The 20,689-nt window shown below is 35.4% G+C and overlaps 1 protein-coding gene across 1 annotated transcript; it reads left to right on the forward strand.

The window, feature by feature from the left end:
• The first annotated feature begins 5,853 nt into the window (after nucleotides 1-5,853).
• On the forward strand, nucleotides 5,854-18,726 carry LOC100115487 (UPF0183 protein CG7083). The gene is made up of 8 exons (XM_031933549.2): nucleotides 5,854-7,281; nucleotides 9,204-9,286; nucleotides 9,372-9,599; nucleotides 9,705-9,917; nucleotides 9,986-10,135; nucleotides 11,509-11,673; nucleotides 11,827-12,003; nucleotides 12,170-18,726. The coding sequence occupies exons 1-8, from the start codon at nucleotides 7,170-7,172 to the stop codon at nucleotides 12,368-12,370; spliced, it is 1,329 nt and encodes a 442-aa protein (XP_031789409.1). The 5' UTR covers nucleotides 5,854-7,169; the 3' UTR covers nucleotides 12,371-18,726.
• The last annotated feature ends 1,963 nt before the right edge of the window (nucleotides 18,727-20,689 follow it).

Consider the following 20,689-nt stretch of genomic DNA (forward strand, 5'->3'; position numbering starts at 1 on the left):
CAGCTGTTTTTCAAACTCGACAAAATCAGGTTGACAAATATTTTGCCAAACGTGCAAAACTGCAATATAATTGCATACGTCCATGTCCATTCGATCAGAAGTCAAAAGGTTCATAAGCCGCACATCAATAAGCGTGCGAAATATCATGCGATCGTCTCTCCATCCCGGCGCATTTGTTGACATGCTTGCGTATTCTTCTCTTTGTTTTGTGGTTTTGCGAACTCTCCGGACGATGGCGAGTATATATAAAACCTCTCACGCGACACTTCTCGACGCCTCTCGTCCCGTATCTATATAGGTATGCCCATTTTATATATACACATGCAACAGCTGATTCGCCAACCGGCTCACGCGAGTTGTCGGAAGGTGATTTCGAAACACAATCGATCAGTGCTCGATGCTCGGGTGGATTGAGTATATTTATACTTATGCGAACAACAAGACGATAATTTTACTTGTGTTATCCCCCTCGTTTATACACGTGTTAATCTGGAGCAATTTTGCATAATTATGTCTTATCGTATTCGCATTGCAACACTAGTTCGTTAATTAGAGAGCGATGTGTGTGTGTCTTCCACAGATCGGTTATAATGTACTCTTTTCTGTCAAGACGATTCGTTTTACATAAATAATTGTATGAATACAGGCTTTTTTGATAATTTTCTTTTCTTGCCATACTTTCTAATAATGTACAGAATAATCGAGAGGAAGTAGATATTATTAAGAGATGTAATTGACAATTGAATTCCGCATAACAATACTTATCAGAACGGAACAAACATTTAGCAACGTTCGTATCGTCTCGTTAAACAAAAACGATTAATCAACAAAGCGCACAATTGATCAAAAGAAAAGATTTTATAAAGAGAAGCGATAAACAAATGAGCCTGGAGATAAAGAGGATTTTTCTAAACAATCGCTACTTATTACGAAGTCTTGACGGAGGTCAAAAGAACAGCTCTGATAATGCCGCGTTTTGAAACACTCTGCTGTTCAAAACATCGCGGGGGTTCGATAGGCGAATAAATTGATAGCACACAAGAGTACGTGACGCAACCCGTTAGAGGCAGCTCGTGCTGCTTCAATCCTCTTGCTATCTGATAAGAAATCGGGAGAAAAGAAGCGAATATTTAATAATTATTATTCGCTGTTATAGGCGAAATCGCGTGATTTTTTGGTGGTTCCGCCACTGCCTGAAATTACGACTAGCGTCGACTAGTCGCTGACATCCGGCTGGAGAGATAAGGGACATGTGAGGAAAGAAGGAAATTTTTTGGCGATACGGTATATACAACGACGTAACACAGTCGATTGAAGCGGTCTATTCTTTTTAAATATACCTATATTTTGCCGATGCTTGATTGAAGTATTGATGAGTTCGTTAATCTTGAAATGTCCGGTAAACGTCGATTAGAATATATACATTTTATCGATTTATTCGACTCTCTTCAAGTGCTTGTTAAAAATATTGAGCTAATATCTGGATATAAAAAAGTCACATTCGATACGCTTAACAACGTAGATCAAACGCCCAACGTATAATTAATTCTGGCACGGAATCCGTTCGCGCAATTTTAGATCGAGTTTAGAGACATTAGAATTTCTTGGGCAACAATGTATGAGTAAAAAATTAACATATGCTTCATTGGATTGAATCACTTTCGATGTATAGCATAATAGCTAGAATGAAAAAACAATGACGTCATTGTTAAATAACTTTCAAAATGAAGCGTTTTAGCCTATAGCAATTTCGGGCAACGCTTGCATCATCGAAATTGCATCAAACTGGTTTAGGAAGACTTCAAGAGTCTATATCTCTGTCAAGGTTCTTTCCCTCTCAGCTGTGTCGATCCTGAGAACTTGACTTATTATCCGTTTACCTGTCGGTCTAAAAGTCGAACCACAGTATCTCGAGTACTTTAACGCATAATATTTTGCTTATCCGCTTGATAAGTGGTTGAAGGAAAGCAAAATTGCCAGATTGCGATCTCTGATTAGTGCCAGTATGTTCTCTGATAATTTGGGCGAGATCGTTTGAGGCTTTATAAAAATATTAGATAAATGTGTGTTCAATACTAATTTATCACGCGAGCACCTTAGTGTAGAGTATAGGCAATAACAAAAAATTTTTTAGACAAACGGAGCCTTAGACAACTATTCCATACAAATGGAAATCTTTATATAAACGTTTGCATAACATGCCCCCGGTAATTATTTACTCACACACATAATAGCTTTACCTTATCAAAAGAAACATTAATAAACACACACACACACACACGCACATATATAATATCCAGAATATAATTTTGTAATTTTTAATCTAGAATAATATGTTGAAATACGTCTGGAAAAGAAGGCTATTAAATCAAAAATATATCTTAATTGCTTTGATACAGTTTTTAGTGTATCATAGGACAGTATATTGTTACGCCAAGATCATACATTAGTTTATGTTCTAAAGTTAAACAATACTTTCATTCAACAATACTGCGATTTGCGATGAGTATAGGTTTCAAAATTCCCATTTCAAAACTGCCTTCGCACAAATGTGGCAACGAGTATCTCGCCACGTTATTATGGATAATGCTATGAAAAATTGCTCGAAAACAACACGTTTACATCCTTTATCTCAACCTAGAAACTTGCCGTACATCTTAGTACACAGTAAACACTTTAAACGACGTGACGTGTTCGTATAATCGAGAAAAGCATATATATAGTGTTTATACGAGAAAGCTGAAAAATCATGAAAACTAGCCGAGGTTGCATTAAATCGAGGTGGTCGCGTTGTTTCTGTCAGTTTTTCTCTCACACATCATGCAAATGAAGAGGAGGACGGGCGTATTATAATACGCTCCTATCTCCATCTCTCTCTGAGAGTAAACCGTACACGACAAGAGAAGTGAAGCCGGGCCCCCGGACGACGTCATACATTGAGCTGCTATAGCTACTGAAGTTCGCTGCGGCTCTTCTCTCAATACACAACTCGCGTTTTGCTTGACGTCACGCGAATCACTCGAATGAGACGTGTGCAGTAAAACGTGCGCGCATGGCATTTTTCACACTCTTGCCTTCTTGTTGACGAGTTCGCGGAGGGTGTGTGCTTTTGCGTAGCATATGTTTGGACGATTGATATTGCAGTGCGGTTCTTGTTGTTTATATGACAATTGCACGAGTTTGATGTTATGCTGCGATGGCATAAGTGGTATAATCGTGTGGGGTAAAGGCGTGAAGATTCGTTTTGGAGTTTTTCCATGATGATCGTAGTTTTGCTGACTGTTTGCTACTCGGCTATTTTCATTGTAGACTTTATTGCGGTTCTAGATGAGTATTGCGAAAATAGTTGCGCATCGTAAGCTATATGTACGTACGTTGCTAGCTGGCAATATCCAAATTGAAAAAAAATATGGTTATATTGCTGAGTGAACGAATTATACATATTGTATTAAGCGAAGCGTTTTATAGGCGTTGAGACAAAGATATTTCAAAAGTACATGATGACAGTACGCAAGTTGGCATTTTACCAATAAAGAATTGGATTATCATTCAAGTTTCTTGCACGCATAGTCTACAAAGTAAAACATAATGCACACAGTATAATATCATAATTCATTGAGTAATTGCATTATAATTGCATTCCTTTTGTATTACGCTCGCTGAAAAATCTAAAATTTTTAACTAACAAACCAAAATAAGCGCATGCATAAATAAATGTATCAGGTCAATAACAGGAAAGCGATCGATATGCCAATTACAATCGCGTGTGTCTTAACGAGTTATTTATTATTCTTGTCAAGTTTCCACGAGGGAAAAATAAATCTTATCGTATATGCAGTAGGCACATTCATATAATGAACACACGAGTCCTATTTTTCTGACCAACAGGAAATTCGGTTCGCAGAATATGGATAGCATTCAATCATTGATTTTAAATCAAGAATATATGAAAAACCAGTGTCACTGGTTCGCCTTGAAAATGAAAGTTCTTAAAAGACGGTAAATGCATCTCTGGTAAATGCCAACGTTTGCAATAATTGACTTGGCTTAAACACAATATTTCATAAATTTTATTTTCGATTTTGTCTGTTATTTCTAACGACGTATAACATTTATTTTGCGTTATAGTGGAAGAACATTCTAATAATACGATATAATCGCACTCGATTTGACGGGATTATTCTGATTCGCGGGACAACTAACGCCATCTCTGAAAATATTCTGGAAACAGTTTGGTCCAAAACTTATGTAGAAATCTACTTTGCCCGATTAAAGTCACTGGCACCTTTTATACATATATATATATATATATATATATATATATATATATATATATATATATATATATATATTCATCTCGTTTGTTTATTTATAGTTTTCGATAAAGCGTAAAAGCGGCATTCTGTTCTGTAAAGCTGAAATAGTTGAAAGAGTGCCATTTACATAATTCATTTTTAAAAATATCTGGTCTGCAAAGTGTTTGCCCTATGCTTGTGATTTTTGTTTTGTTTTATCCGAATAACAAGCATTTCTGATTTATCAATAAAATACGCGTATAAATACGAGTACATATTTGTAGTATGAGGACACAAACATACGATTTGACTAGAATTTTCCGTTTCACGTTTTTAAATTTTATGCTAAAAAATTCGAAAAAAGCTACTACTATATTTGACTTAATTTAATTTTGTTTTTTTCATTTACGTGTAAAAACATGTGCTTGAACGCTATAACAACGATGCATTGATAAATTTTCAAAAACGATCATTCGATTTGCCTTGCTGACTGTATTTCAACGTTTTACAATTTTTAAAAACACGTACCGCATGCAGTGATTGTTATGCTGAAAATTGTTCTATTCATAAATTTATATGTCATGACGTATAATGCATACGGTAAAATACCATCAGTGCATGAGCGATAAGAAAATCATTAATGTTTGCCACACAAAATTATAATATGAGTTCAGTATTCACGTATTGTTTCAAAACTATCACCATTAGCCGCGCAAACGCATCATGCAAAAAAAAAATAGAAATGCTGCAAACCGAATGTATAAAATACGTTTGGAAAGGGATATAGTATCCATGTTAAGTTTAAAAAAACAACAAATCATGAATAAAAAAATCCTAAATTTTTACTTAGAAATTTTATGATTTCTTAGCAGTTAAACAAGATTCTATATAAAACGAGTAATCAACGTTACCCCAGCACCATAAACTAAAAAATTTGAAGAAAAAAAATTCTTCTCACCCCACTCTAGCATGTACATACTTATAATATAACCGCACTATCCGCCCGCAATTCATAAAACGAGCCTTCAATCTAAACTCGACCTTCAAAACCACTGGCTCGCTCGTTCTTTCAGCAACAGCTCTCCTTGCGCTCTTTTAAAAAGACGCAAAAAGCCACAAAGCAGAGTTAGCGTGTGTGTGTGTGTATATATATATATATATATATATATATATATATATATATATATATATATATATATATATATATATATATATATATATATATATATATATATATATATATATATATATATATATATATATATATATATATATATATATATATATATATATATATATGAAAAAAGTCAAGGGCCCGCAACGACATTGACGGCCCTGACCGAACAACACGACGAAACCCATCACATCATCATCGTCGTTGCGCGCGCGCGTCAGCTGTACAGTCCTCCATCCTCTTCTCTCACACCATCCGCGATAACGCACACATATTCACTCAATTCCGATTACAACTTGTACGTATACATAATACACTCATCGGCGCAGCATTTGCTCTCTCTCTCTCTCTCTCTTTCTCTTTCTACATTGGATTGCACGTACCTATATACTTATATCAGCTGTTCGCGCAGTGATAGCGAGTTTGCGCCTGCGCCCGCCTCTCAAGCTGCGCTCGCGGATTTAAGCGCATGCGCGCGAGAGAGACGGAACAAATGTCGACTATATATATGTGTATAGCACGCACAGTAGTCGCTAACTCGCTAGATGGGCCGTGGATACAGCGCATATAGACTGCTGCGCGTTGCACAATATACAAGGCGCGATACAAAGGGAAGCGAGCGAGAGGGAAGAAGAATCGGCGTGTACAGATATACACGAGGTAGAGGAAGAGGAACGAGCGATCTGACAGTAGAGAAAAGAGCATCATGGCCGCCTACTGCTGCTGATCGGCAGCGCTCTCGCTCTTCCTTTTCAAAAGCACCTTCCCCTGCTCCGCTCTCTCGCAGCCGCGCGCGCGCCTTTTGCGCCTCAACTCAACACACATTCGTAGCGTAGCAGTCTGAGAGTTACTACACTCTTCGAGGGAAAAAAAAACAACGCAACTCGCTGCTGCTGACTGCTGAGCCGCGAGCCACCCATTGTTGTCGGTGTATAGTGTAGTAGTAGTGGTGTGGTGGTGCTGCTGTACTGCAGACTGCATCAGTAGTGCATGCGAAGAGTCAGATGATCGCGAGTTGTAACCTCGGCGCGACATTCGAAAAGTGACAACTATATAATACCGTGCAATAATACTGCGCGCGAGTCTTTTTCGCTGATCGTGCCACTGGTGTACTCGGATAATTACGTGACACAAGTGTACATACACACACAGACAGACACTATATACGTTACTCGCAGTTCGAGGCTATAATATACTCGATCGCGAGAAGTGTGCAAGTACAAGCACGCATCAAAGTGCGCGCGCGCGTGTGCGAGAGATACCACAACAAAACAAGGCTCTCTCCGTCTCTGTCGGGCGCTCGGCGCGGGACAAAGCGAGCGAGACAAACAAACAACGCAGTTCCCTTCGATTCGGAGCTGCTTCAGCCAGAGTCGTCCCGCTGTACGCTAATATATCATACACGGAGCTACACTCTCCCGGAAGAAACGTTGCCACTGCTGCTTCTACTGTTTCTTCGCGCAGTTCGCACACATCGTCATCGGACTGCGGACGGAGAGAGATAAGCTGCACGGGCTATGGCTAGCAGATATTAGAGTGTTGTCCTAGTGCAGAAGACGTGTGTGCAAGAGAGAAAGCTGTATAAGTAGTACGAGTATACACAGCAGTGCGAGTGAGGCGGATATAGTATCGAGGAGGCCAACAAAGGCGGACTGGTGTAGAAGAAAAGACGGTGCGGGGAGAGATAGAGAGAAGAGTAGATGGACAGGACGAGGAAACTCGAGGACAGCGAACCTCTCTATCGTAGGATGCTGGAGCTCGAGGTGGTGCCCGAACGATCCCTCGGCTGCGAGAAGTGGGAATTTATTTTAGGCAAGTGACGACGACGCGCCCACACGATACACACACTCTCTCTCTCTCTCTCTCTCTCTCTCTCTCTCTCTCTCTCTCTCTCTCTCTTTAGCTCCGTTTCGACGAGCTCTCTCATTTTTCTCTCTTTTCGACCTGTTCTTCCTCTCCTTCGTCGTCGGCTCCTCTTTTTTGCTATCGAATCACCTGGGGATGACGAGACTCGTCCCTTTCAGGGAAGTGCTTGCTATAAAGGCGCGTAATAACGCTGTATACCGATGGGTATAGGTGCGAGAAAGATGGAGAACCAGCAGCGAGGAGAGAGGGAAACGATGTGAGAGAGAGAGAGAGGTTTATTTTGATAATTCGCATGTAAACAAAGCCCCGACAGTGTTTATTATGTAATTTTACCCTACTCTCTGCTCCAAATTGTGCTTCTGCCTCTGGGTGTGTTAGTGAGCGATGTGTATTTTGGAGGAATGAATGCAGAATGGGTGGGGGTCGCTGTGAAAATTGAATCATCCTTTTTTTTCTGCCGATGGAAGTGAGTGCTCTCTGAGCTCATTATGTATTATGACATTCTCTGATGAGCCATTTTACTGGCTAGCTTGCTTGGAAATAGTGACAAATTGCTTTTTTACTTACTAGACTTGGCGCAGTGCGCTGCGCGCACTGTAGTAGACTATTATTCATTAACTTATTAAATGAAATATAAATGCTTGATTGATATTTTTAATATTTGTTTTCTATCACGGAAATATATCAAACTTTACAATATATGATTCATTTCGCGCTCATATAAATTTCAAAATTGCCGCGGTTTCGTCGCCAACTTCCTTTTAAAATTTTAAGGTTAAGTATGTCTCAACTCAGTTCGTGTCAACGTTCACATCATGTTTCTTTTTGTAACAATAGTAATATTTACAATATAGAATATTATAAATACACAAATTATAATTTGATATGTATTATAGTATTATATTACATTTTTAATATTAGAATCAATTTTAGAAATCAAAAAGAAATCAAAAAATTCTAACGATACTTTTGACGCATGCGTACTACATGAGCCAATCATATTGACGCATTCTTGGCTTCACTTAATCCGATCATGACTTTTTTATATAGGGATGACTTTTTTATATAGGGATAGGGAATAGGGAATCTGTTTTCTGATGCTCGTGTGTGATAGCAGACTGCAGATTTTAAATATGGATTGATTATTGTTGGGTTCTATTAGCTTGTTGTCTCTTGTGAGACATGTTGGAAGAGTAACTCTATTTCGAGTATTCCAGTTCTTTGTTCTGCTTGCGACACCTTTTCTCAACTGTTCATTGACCCCCAACTTTCACATGTGCAGTCATTGAGACGTCAGAAAAACCAGAAAATAAGTCACTGATGAGCTTTGGATTTGAAATGTTTAGAAACTAATATCTGCGTTCACTTAGAATTTCAAATAATGCTAGTATGTATTGCTGATTCAAATCAGCTGTTTACATTAGTGACCCTACAAGTCACTATATGCACTTTTATAGAGCATTTTTCAATTATTCTATAGAGATTATTCAATTTCAATTCTATAGAGCATTTTTCAATTTTTTACATTCACTTTTACAAGTTCTATTTAACAAAATATCATCTGGAAAAAAGTCACAGTTATTTGTTAAATAATTTAACTCAGACAATTATTATTAAAGAATTAGAAAATGTAGTATATATTGTATGAAAGTAGTTACCAGCAGTTCAACATTCGTTGCACAAAAATGATTACAAATCAAATAAATTTGTGAACTATGGCATACAGAGTCATTAATCATCTAAATATGCGCTTAGATAAAGGCTTCATAAATTGGTTTATCTAGCTTTATCAATATTCCCAGGCCTTTACCTATTATACTTGAATAATTGTCTGAACATGTTTGAAATGATTAAATTAATTTTTTCAGGTATGCATTTTTCCCACTCTGTATCAATAATACAGTCACAAGTGGGCGTTATCAGGGGAGTACAAGTTCTTTATAGTGATACGGTGAGTCTGACAATGTTTTTATCTATCGATGCAAATTTGAAATTTTGTATGAGTAGAATCTCTAAAATGTACATTTTGTTTTCAGAATCCACTAGAAGTAGACCTAGTAATTAATTTACCTTATGATGGTGTACGGCTTATATTTGATCCAGTTGTGCAGAGGCTCAAGATCATTGAAATATACAATATGAAATTAGTAAAACTGAAGTATTGTGGTTTACCCTTCAATTCTCCAGAAGTCTTGCCATCTATTGAGCAAATTGAACATTCTTTTGGAGCTACTCATCCAGGTGTATATGATAGCGATAAGCAGGTCAGCTCAATTCTGTTTACGATGAACATCTCTACATTTTCTTGCACAAATGTTTTGATAAGTTAATAAGTTATGTTTTGTATTAACATCGAAATCAATTTGTAGGTTTTTGTGCTAAACTTTAGAGGTTTATCATTTTATTTCCCAATTGACTCAAAGTTTCAACCTGGCTATGCACATGGTTTGGGTTCATTACAATTTCCAAATGGAACTTCGCCTCTTGTGGCTAAAACAGCTATTTATACGGGAAATATGGCAGCAGGAGGTTCCAACAGTGAAGAACACTGTCTGAAGGCACCACCGCCACCATTGCCATTGGTAATTATCATTGTTTATTCATGATTATATTTGATGAATGAACAAATGCTGATTAATTATTTTTATAGGTCTGTTATCACAACAACGTCTACTTGGAAAAAGCTGAGGTTTTGCGAGACAAGACACGGACCAAAGGACTAAAAATGCATCTTTTCACCGAAGGTAGTTCAGCGAGTCGAGTGCTTCTTGAACCTAGAAAACACAGCCTCATCAAAGAGGTTCGTATCTAATAATTTTGCACGCATACTAAAATGTACCAGCTTTATATATGTATTTTTGATTTAAAGTTTTTATTAAGGAGGACTATGATTTTTGTGGGGCATCTTATATTGATAATACGAATAAAAAGTAAATGGTAGTTAATAATAAATCGAAATAAAAGTAGAGTGATAAATAGTATTGAACATTGCCATCTCATCAATGCAGATACACTAATTCTCAATGTCTGCCTTTTTATACTTTGTATCTTGCTTGACATTGCGAGTGAAAGGTGCAAAAAGGCAGCAATAGCTGACAATCTAGAGTACTAGTCATTCTTGGTCATGCCACTTGTTTCTCAATAATACTCGAGATTGCACATAAATATAGATTTCTGTTTGAAAACATTCTATGTAACCCGATCAGCATTGGGAAATTTTATAAAAATTGTAATGAATTCTTAGTGAATGCTTTTTTCAATAAGTATTTTCATAGAATTCTTAATGATAGCTTCAGGTTTTAACGAATGTCCGCTTCAGAAGCATTCATAAAGAATTATTATGTTTTAAATGAAATTTCGCAGCAGATGCTCTTGTGCCAAAACAGAAGTCATACAGTAATCACTTCATGAGTAATCATTCTCAGTATTTAGCATGGATTAGTTGTTACCACTAAAGAAATCATAAAGCATTCATAAAGTAATCATAAATAATTCTTGCTTTTAAAAAATTTAATTTTCGTTAAAATGTCGCATACGCGTTGTATAGGTATTATTATTGTTATTATTGTTATTATTGTTTTTCATATATTAGAAGAAAGATAATTAAGAAATTAAAAGTTTTTGACTGTGATGGAAATCGAACCTTGAGATTTGGCACGGCAGTTGAGTGCGCTAACCACTTATCTAAATCGAATTCTTATACACCGGATTTTAGATCCGATATATTAATTGCGTTTACTTATGCTCTAATTAATAATAAATAAATAAATAAATGACAACCAATGAATACTTGCAGAGAAAAATATATAATTATATTCAGTAATAAAAGTAAAGTGGGGTTTTTGAGACCGAGTGTTGAGTTTGTAGAAAGTCCACTAGTTCTTAATATTTATGATATATATGTTCATTCATAAAGAATACTTTATGAATACTTTTCACACAACTATGAAATACTTTACTTTCAGTTAATAACATTTTACATTTCAGAAATTTGTATATAAAGATTACTTTATTAATACTTTTTAAATAATATAAGTCTTTATTTAATGCGGACATTCGAAAATTCTTTATGAATGCTTTTTTTCAAAATGTACTTATCGGGAAATTATATTACTTCTGAATAAAGATAAACGCATAATCATTATTATTTAATTAAAACACATTTTTGTACAGGTATGGTTTGGAGATACGTCTGAAGACGTTTTAAGTGCTCTGGGTGCACCATCGCGTGTCTTCTTCAAGGCAGAGGATAAAATGCAAATTCACAGTCCTAATGCTCATAAAAGAGACAAAATAAGGCGGTCTGATTTCTTTTATAACTACTACACCCTGGGTGTGGTATGTACCATTTCTATATCTTTCTATTAACTTATTATTCAACTCATTATTTTTTATATTTTTATTAGAAAATAATCAAATCCATATACAAGACAATTTTTTTTAATCGTATATGTTGGATATAACATTGAAATATTATTTTTGCATTTATAGGATATTCTATTTGATGCAAAAACCCAGTGCGTAAAGAAATTCGTACTGCATACCAATTATCCTGGGCATTATAATTTTAACATGTATCATAGATGTGAATTTACCCTCACATTACCTCTTGAGTCTAACACATCTGATTCTGGGAATCTCATTGATGTTGCCCCATCTTCAGTAACTGTAAGTTTTTATAATCTATCTATATATTTATGTACAATGATATCATATCGATAGTTTATTTAAGTTTGATTATACGCTAATTTTAGAAAATATTGAATATATCATATATACGTCGCTTCAAATACTATAGCTACTTCACTATCTCAAAATATAAACATTTTTCTAGATAACTGCCTACACAAAATGGGATCGGGTGAGTGAGCAGCTAAAAGCCAGTCGTCGTCCAGTAATTTTGAGTCGGGCTTCATCCACCAACACTACAAACCCTTTTGGTTGCACCTTTTGCTATGGCATTCGTGACGTGATCGTCGAGGTGATGGCCAATGAGCATATTGCCAGTGTTACCCTCTACACGACGGCGGCGTGACCCTGGTAAAGAAGCGGAACGAAAATGGCAAGCAAGGGACAAAAAAGAGGTTTGGATTTTTGGGTGCACCGAAGCAAAAGTCACTCTGCCGCCAGTCCGTGAGAGGACGAGGTGAGGAGGCGCAAAAAAAATTAAAAAAGAAAATAATGACAAAAATAACTGCAAACACGCTGTAAATCCCGTAAAAAAAGTGATAAAAAAATAAATGACGAGAAAAACGGCGTAGGTTGTAAGAAAGAACGGACGAGGTGAACGTGACGGGGATCGTCGCGTTTGGTACTGTCCGCTAAATAATAGAAAAAGCATGTATGACAAGGATAGAGTATATTCACGAAATTGCGTACTTTTCGAAGTTCGAGTTCTAAGTGTCATAGTATGCCATGGTTGTTCTTTGTTTCTTGACTGACTGCTGGTTTTAATAGAAGTAAACATTTGCACTTAGAAAATGTTAGGCTTGCAAGTGTGTATAATAAAAGTTCTTGTGTTATTGTATTGCAGTAAAGGTTACTTAAACTTACATTAGGGGGAATTAAATTATTTAATTTTGCCTATAATTAAAAAAAAAATGTCATTTTTACTATATTCAATATTTACAATATATTTAAAACATTATAGATAAATTTACTTGTATGAAATTACCTGCTTAGCTATTCCGAACAAGATATGATTCACTTTTTAGACATTAAGAGGAGGTGGGAGCTATAGCTTCGCAAATCCGCCACGGGGTATTTAGTATTTCAAATGCCAAAAAAAAAAAAAAAAACTAAAAGCCGTATTGACATTTTCTTTCGGTAGAATGATTCACTTATCTCAAACCTATGGCGCTCTGATCATTATATTGATGAAGTTTCAAATTCAAAAAAGTTAATAAGTAAAATTGGTGTTTTTGGCGCTGTGATCGCAGAAACATGCGTAATCACCCGCTTGTATTTCACAACTTTTACAAAAACCAAAAGTCCGATTGTTATTTATTTTCGGTAGAATGATTCACTAAACTCAACACTATGGTGCTCTGGTCTTGGTTTTTCATTGCAAGCTTTATTCAAAAAGTTATATGGAACAGAAAAACAGTGTTTTCAGCTCCCACATCCCTTTAAGAGAATGATACATTAATGATTAATAATCGATAACAAGTAACAATATCGATTATATATGTGGATACAGACAATTTGTGCTATCAAAATGTAATCATTTTTTATTAAAAAATGCTCTAAAATATCATAGTAAGCTAGCATTTTAAAGTTCTAGTAAATATCACATTAAATATAATTATATGCTTTATAATAATACATACTTAAATTATAAGTTAATAAAACAAATTAATTTTTCGATTTTTAACTGCTGATAATTTTTAAAAACCATTAATATCAAGGTTTCGATTATTTTTAATAAACTTTTTAACAGAATAAAAAATATTAATTTGCATTAATACAATAACTTTTATTATATGATAAGATTATTCAACGAAGTAATTAAGTCACTCTTACAAATATTCATGCACAAGCTTTATAATTCACAATCTGCGAGTGACAAAGGCTTATTTATTTTAATTTTTAATTAGGTTTTAAGACCTAACATTTTGCGAGTGCTTGTGTTAGGTAAAAGCGAAAGAAAATCGCGATATCGATGCAAATATCCTATAAGAGCAGAAATCAGTGAGTCTCGTGTACACACAACTTACGTATTGAATACCACAATAGCGACAAATTTATAAAAGTAAGAATTCTTCATACCGAAACTCAAGAATTAGAATTAGAGTAATTAAGTGATACTTATTTCATTATTTTCTCAGTATGTACAAAATATATTCGATATTATAATCTATCGCTAAATGTGATTTCGGCTTGTGAGTTGAAAAAAAGAAGAAACGTGAAAAGAGCAAAATATTTTTATATCGAAAAGAGCATTTTTCAATTCACCTTCATAGGCGTGTTGCTAATAAAAAAACGTACATGAGTAATTGTGAAAGAGCGAGAGAGAGAGAGAGAGAGAGAGAGAGAGAGAGAGAGAGAGAGAGAGAGAGAGAGAGATTCAAACTTTTTTAGGATATGACAAAAACGTAAACTCCAAAAGGAAAATATAATGCATGTGCAAATTATCTTGTGATAAAACTTTCGAGCTGAAATCGTAATTATTACCGACTCATACAAGGCAGAATCGAGAGGATATTAAAAAGTTTCACGATGAAAAATAAAAATAAAATAATTCATAGCGTAAAAAATGAGCAAATAGTATCCACGTGTCAACTATAAATTACGATTAAATTTGGAGGAAAAAGAAAAAATTGGAAAGACAATAATTGTTTTTTTTGCAAAATATTTTCATATTTTCAACTTGAAGCAACACAATTGTGGATTAATTAGGCAAGCAAGTGTATTGCATCAATATATATTCGATACACTTTATCTCTTTTGTTTTTCTTTTTTTTAAAGACATATGCTCAGAAATAGCCCATAATATGAAGTTCAAATCCATTTGATTCTATTCCCATATATTTTTCGGCGTTTTTGTTTGCTTTGGAGACGATTTTTTCTTTATTGTTTATGTTCTGTTTTTATCCTTCGGAACGTACATCTGTTTTTAAAATTGCATAGAATACTAAAAATATTTTGTATACAAGTTTGCTGCTGTACATTAAGAAAAAATAATTTATTTATTAAGCAAAACAAAATATTTTTAATACTTGGAAAATATTTAACGCCAAAAGCAGCTAAATAATAATACCTTTATTTCGAATGATTGTTTTGAGTGTTCGTGGTATTTGCATCTTAATTTATTATGACATTTTTTTACTTTTAAAAACTTGACCATAACATTAAAGAAAACAAATTGAACTCATAAAAGTTTTGTTTGTAAAATCTCATATTCAATAACATATTGAAACGTTGCTACAGGGTATAAACAAGTTTATCGTATCAGTTCTTTAATATGCGAGCATAATGAATAAAAGTATTTTATGAAAGAGGAGCTATATATCTGTGTTACAAATTATTCGTATAACTTGTCATGAAAAGCTTTTTTAACACCTCATCAAATAAAAATGAAAATTCATCTCCAAAGTACAGCAAATAATGTCTGGCGCATGTGTGTTCTCTGAAAACGACGGGTTAAACAGATGTATGTGTGGATTATCGGTGCAAAGTTTTAGTGTAAATAGAACATCGTAAATTAATGCATTAGTTTGATTCTACCTAGCCTTAATTAGCCTTTGTAAAGTTCGAAATGTTTTAAATACGCTTTAAAAATTCATTTTTTGCCGAATCATAAAGAATGTTTAGCATATACTGACACCGTGCAGTTTATTTATTGAACACCCGAAGTTCGTAAAGGTATGGTTGAATATTTTATTCAACTGTTTTTTATTATCTTGAAAAGTTAATCATGTTCTTAAACAATAGAAAAAACTCATGGTAATTCTTGTCATTTACACGGTTTAAAGGGATTCAAATTTTTGTTGTCAGAAAGTAAATGTAAGCTTTAAGATTTTGGATAATCGATGAGACGCTGCATTGTGCAATAAGATCGTTTCACCATAGCCTATTGAACGATTCATCTCTTACGTCTCCTCTTTTAAGGATTCAACTCGCGTTGATCTCTTTTTTCTCTAATATACCTATACATCTCTCGTGTTCCCAAATTTTTTACGGTTCGAAATAAAATCTGTACATATCCGGAACATAGCTGAAAAATGAACTAATTAATATTAATATTACATAATAACAAGTACATAATGCAAAAATAATTACGACGTTAAGGCAGTTATAAACTACATAGGGCCCACAAAACATCAGCGTTTTTCACATCAGGATTGTAAATATATTATATTATACTGTTGTAGCGAATAAAATTAAACTTTCTCTCCTAGCGAAAAAGGAAGTAGAAACAACAAAAAATGGCAATTATCGAAATGTATAATGTTATTATATAAACACCGAGATGATTTTACATTAAAATCAATTATGTTTTCGTTTTAAAAGTTTTTGTACCGACGCCTATACACACATTATGGCATTCGAGATGCGTTATATTACTACAAAATAGATTTTATTTAAATAAAACGAAAACTTGCGTATTAATCGTAGCAGAATTTATGATTGTTCATAATTTCTGCCGAAAGGGTACATTGATGTAAACTTAAAAAAGGTTACTTTTTACTTGTCAGTAATTTATTTACTTTTTGAATAAAAAAATTACACTGTTAATATTGAAGACTTTTTGTATTCGCAAGGCGTAAATCGACTGGTCTGTTCAACTTGTATTATTTCATATTTCTTTTATCATCTTTTTTCGAATAAAGGTATATAACGCGATGCTACACCGTAGTTTCCCAATCTCGCGTATTACACATTACGTATTCTTCATAAGCGGAAGCCTTTTTTCGATTATACTGATGTTTTGTATTTTTTATTGTGAATCATCTTTGATAGGGTAATAACAAGTTTTTAGTTGAAGGTCAAAAGCAAACTGGCGAAAGCTCCGAGGGCGTGAAGAGAAACGCTGTACCCTGTTAAAAATAAATACATATTTTTTGTATGTATCTTTAGTACGTACTAAAAACATGTAATTTGCCTGGTAATACGTATTAAAAATATGTACTGATTTGGGACTGACTATTTTAAATATATTAAATATAAATATAAGTATTTGATGTGGCCATAAATGGTGTTATTATCCTTATATGGTACTTCCATTTATGGCCACATCAAATACTTATATTTATATTTAATATATTTAAAATAGTCAGTCCCAAATCAGTACATATTTTTAATACGTATTACCAGGCAAATTACATGCTTTTAGTACGTACTAAAGATACATACAAAAAATATGTATTTATTTTTAACAGGGTAGACATGTACAAATACGACACGACAGCGTATAATGAAGCAAATAATACCTCCGTAGTTACAGGTTTATAATGTTCTATACATGTAAGGTCTTCGATTAAGTCTTTCGTAACGGAAAGGATACACGCTAGACAGTTCATGAGCGCGCTTAAAGTTCGAATCGTTTTTGGTTTGATAAACACATTTCAATGTTCCCTATTATACTTTGATTCTTGAAAATAATTTTTTTATTTAAAAGAAAGTATTATATGTAAACTGTATTACATCATAGACAAGACGGTTAAATATACATTTAAAAAGTAGTCGTAGCGTTTAAAAAATATGTAATTCAGTCACACACACCCAACTTTAATCTTTAATCATGAAAATTGATAATGTTTCTTACATAAATTTGTATCGAATCAGAGAAGCTCTTTATAAACGAGTAAAACTTTAAGAGCGCTTAGCATTCAAAGAATAAAATAAAAATGTATAGGAAGGAAACTATAGAAACAGGTGGAATCTCGTCGTTCGTTTCGAAAGACGACTTTTCATTCAAACTTTAGATTTCTCTAATCGCACAAATTTTCTCGGTCAAGTGTATAATATTTATAAATATTTACGTAATGAGTAGGCGTTGTGAAAGCTTAACAGGAAGATTGTGAAACGTAGCAGCTTGAATTATTTTGTTATCATTTTAGTAACGGCACGCGAGCCATGCATTCTGTGTAAATTTCAGCGTTAATATAACCGACTCGTATATAGTTGTTTGAGCATAGTCACCAAAATGTAGCAAAGCTCGAGTCGATGCTTTTCAGGTTCAATTTTTCCTTATACTCTTTTCTCAAAGGCATCACTTGATCGCTTTATGCCGAGTCATTGCAAATTTATTATATTCTGTTCGGTTGCGACCCTTTGCATTTTGTAGAATCGAAAAATACATGTGTTCAGTTTCGCGAAGTATCGACTCGGTTGCGCAGCGATCGTCAACTATTCGAAAATCGCATACAAGGCTAGGGAGCTTAGTTTCGTCCGGTACGAGTTCGTCTGTGCTCCAGGAAGTAAGAAAGGATAAGAGAAAAGCCCCTCTTGCACCCCAAAGAGTATCGAGGAGCTCGTGATGTAGTTGCAAGATTTCGCAAAGGAAAAATGGGATTGTAGGGGGAACTGTAGCGAGGTTTTCATTGTGAGAGGATTGTGTACCGCTCCGTCACGTCCTCAACTGCGTTCTGTCTCTTTTGTAATTAATCATATCGATTATTGATTACTCACGCTTCCGTGCTTTACGATCGTAAGTGGTCAGTTATTATTTTAATTTTTCAACTTTTGTTGCAATTGTAAAGTGTTGTACTGCGCGCCTATATTGGACGACTCTATGATATACGAGGTAAGGCTCGATTGTAATAATGAGAATAACGAATCGACTAATTTATGCGTTTAAAGTTATTGGACCGCATACACTTCGCATTGCGTAACCTTTTGTATGTTTAAACCTGCGACGAATAAAAGATCTCAGAAAATCGTACGTAATCAAAATTGTTATACGATTTATTCCCATATGCGCTTGTATAATTCTACTCCTAAAATAAGCTGTTTTAGCCATAGTATGGAAATTCACCCATTCATCGAAATTTCAATTCATTACAGTCACGCCGACACACAAAGAAAAGTCTTCTCATTTCTATTATCTTTCATTTTCATCGCTCTTCATGACGAGCTTGTACTTCATCAGCGAATATAGAGGCGACGAACCGACAACCGCACGAATCTATTAAAAGAATCCATTAGCCGAACATCACGCAATTAAAAAAAAAAGCCAAGAACGCGGCACACGTGTGGCTAAAAACAACACCTATTATACTCGCATATAATCGAAAACAGCGAAGCCCACGTGGGCGCGCGTGCGCTTTATAATTGAAATCTCAGCGAGCGGCCAACGCTCCATACACGTTTTCGCATTCGCTTTGTGCACGAAAATTTCCTGCGAAATTATCAAGTCTATAGGCATAATTATCGCCCGCGTGCATGTGCACGGACGCGAGAAGTTTCTTGACGAGTGGATTTTGAAAGCTTGATCGTATCGAAAGGAGTCCTGATACTGCGCGATAATAACAGCTTCATCGGTTCACGCGTTTCGACATAAATATTACGGTCGATCGCGTAGTACCTATATACTGTATGTATAGGTGTGTACGACATAGTTGGTAGTGGTATTATAAGGGCGTCATCGGCTGACGGCTGAATAATAAAGACCCGGAGTTTAGGGCTTGTAGCTTGTGATTATAGGTATAGTGCGAGGCTCGCTTGATCAGTTTTGGTTTCTGGCCTCGTGCTCTGCGAATAGAAAATACAAGTATAGGTGTATATACGCTGCGCTGTACGGCATAATGTACACATGCTTCATATATAAATTATTGCAAATAACTTGTACCTTCACTTACGGTTTCGCCAAGAGCCGTTAATTTCGAACCTCGCAATTAATCCGCAGTGCAGCGTACTCGCTCGGCGGTTAATAAATCCAAAAATCGCCTCGTGCGTCGCGTGCAGACGTGGCATTGAGCCGAGCAAAAAATCTCCCTGTCTCGTGGAAAAATGAAATGCTCATATATGTTCGTGCAGCAGCTCTCTCCTGTATCTTTATCATGCGTGCGTGCTTTCTACGCCCTTTTCCTAATTCGTTTTCTCTCGCCGCACATGCTCTTTCCTCTCGATTTGATTCTATCTTGGTACCGATATTTCGCCGGTTATCTGACTCTACGAGAGAGCCACTGATGAGTTATGTCTGCGAGTTTCTGCTTGCCTGAATGGGTCGCTTGATTTTCATTCGATTTTTGGATGACTGGATGCTCAGCGAAGAGGGAAAAAGGGCGTTTTTTTTTAAATTATTTCTCGAAGGTTCCTTATACCTGAAATTTCGAGGCATGAATACACGTTAAATCTTGTATAGGATGGAGGAAGGAAGAGAAGTGCGCCTTTGAAGCTTCGCGAAATCGTCTTTGAATATGGAAAACGCGCATATAGTATTTGAGAGTCGGTTAGGATTTCGTATTGCACTCTGGGAGACATGCTTCCATGCTCAATTATCGACAACTAATATCGTCAAAGTTCAGGAGTCGTGCATTTATTCTCAAAGAGCTTTTCGAATTTCACTTCAACAGAGCTGCCATATATTCAATCACTATATCGACGATCGCCCCCAAAAAAGCAACGTTTCTCTTATCTACAATCTCGATTAACGAAGAAAATCGGAGCATTTTTTCACAGCTGCTGCAGGAGCTGCACGTATATATAGCTGCGAATATGTTCCCGCCTCGACATCCGTCTCCATTTCCCCTCGAAGCAGAAGCTCACTCCTTCCTCCTCTCCCTATCTCCCTATATTTATCTTTTCTTCAATTTCCCTCCACCGCTACGCGATAGCGCTCGAGCGTTAGACGTATATGGTATATATCTGCGGATGCGTTTGTCACGCGATCCACTCTCTCTCTCTCTCT

The sequence above is a fragment of the Nasonia vitripennis genome, chromosome 1 (assembly GCF_009193385.2).
Source record: "Nasonia vitripennis strain AsymCx chromosome 1, Nvit_psr_1.1, whole genome shotgun sequence".
Classification (NCBI taxonomy): domain Eukaryota; kingdom Metazoa; phylum Arthropoda; class Insecta; order Hymenoptera; family Pteromalidae; genus Nasonia; species Nasonia vitripennis.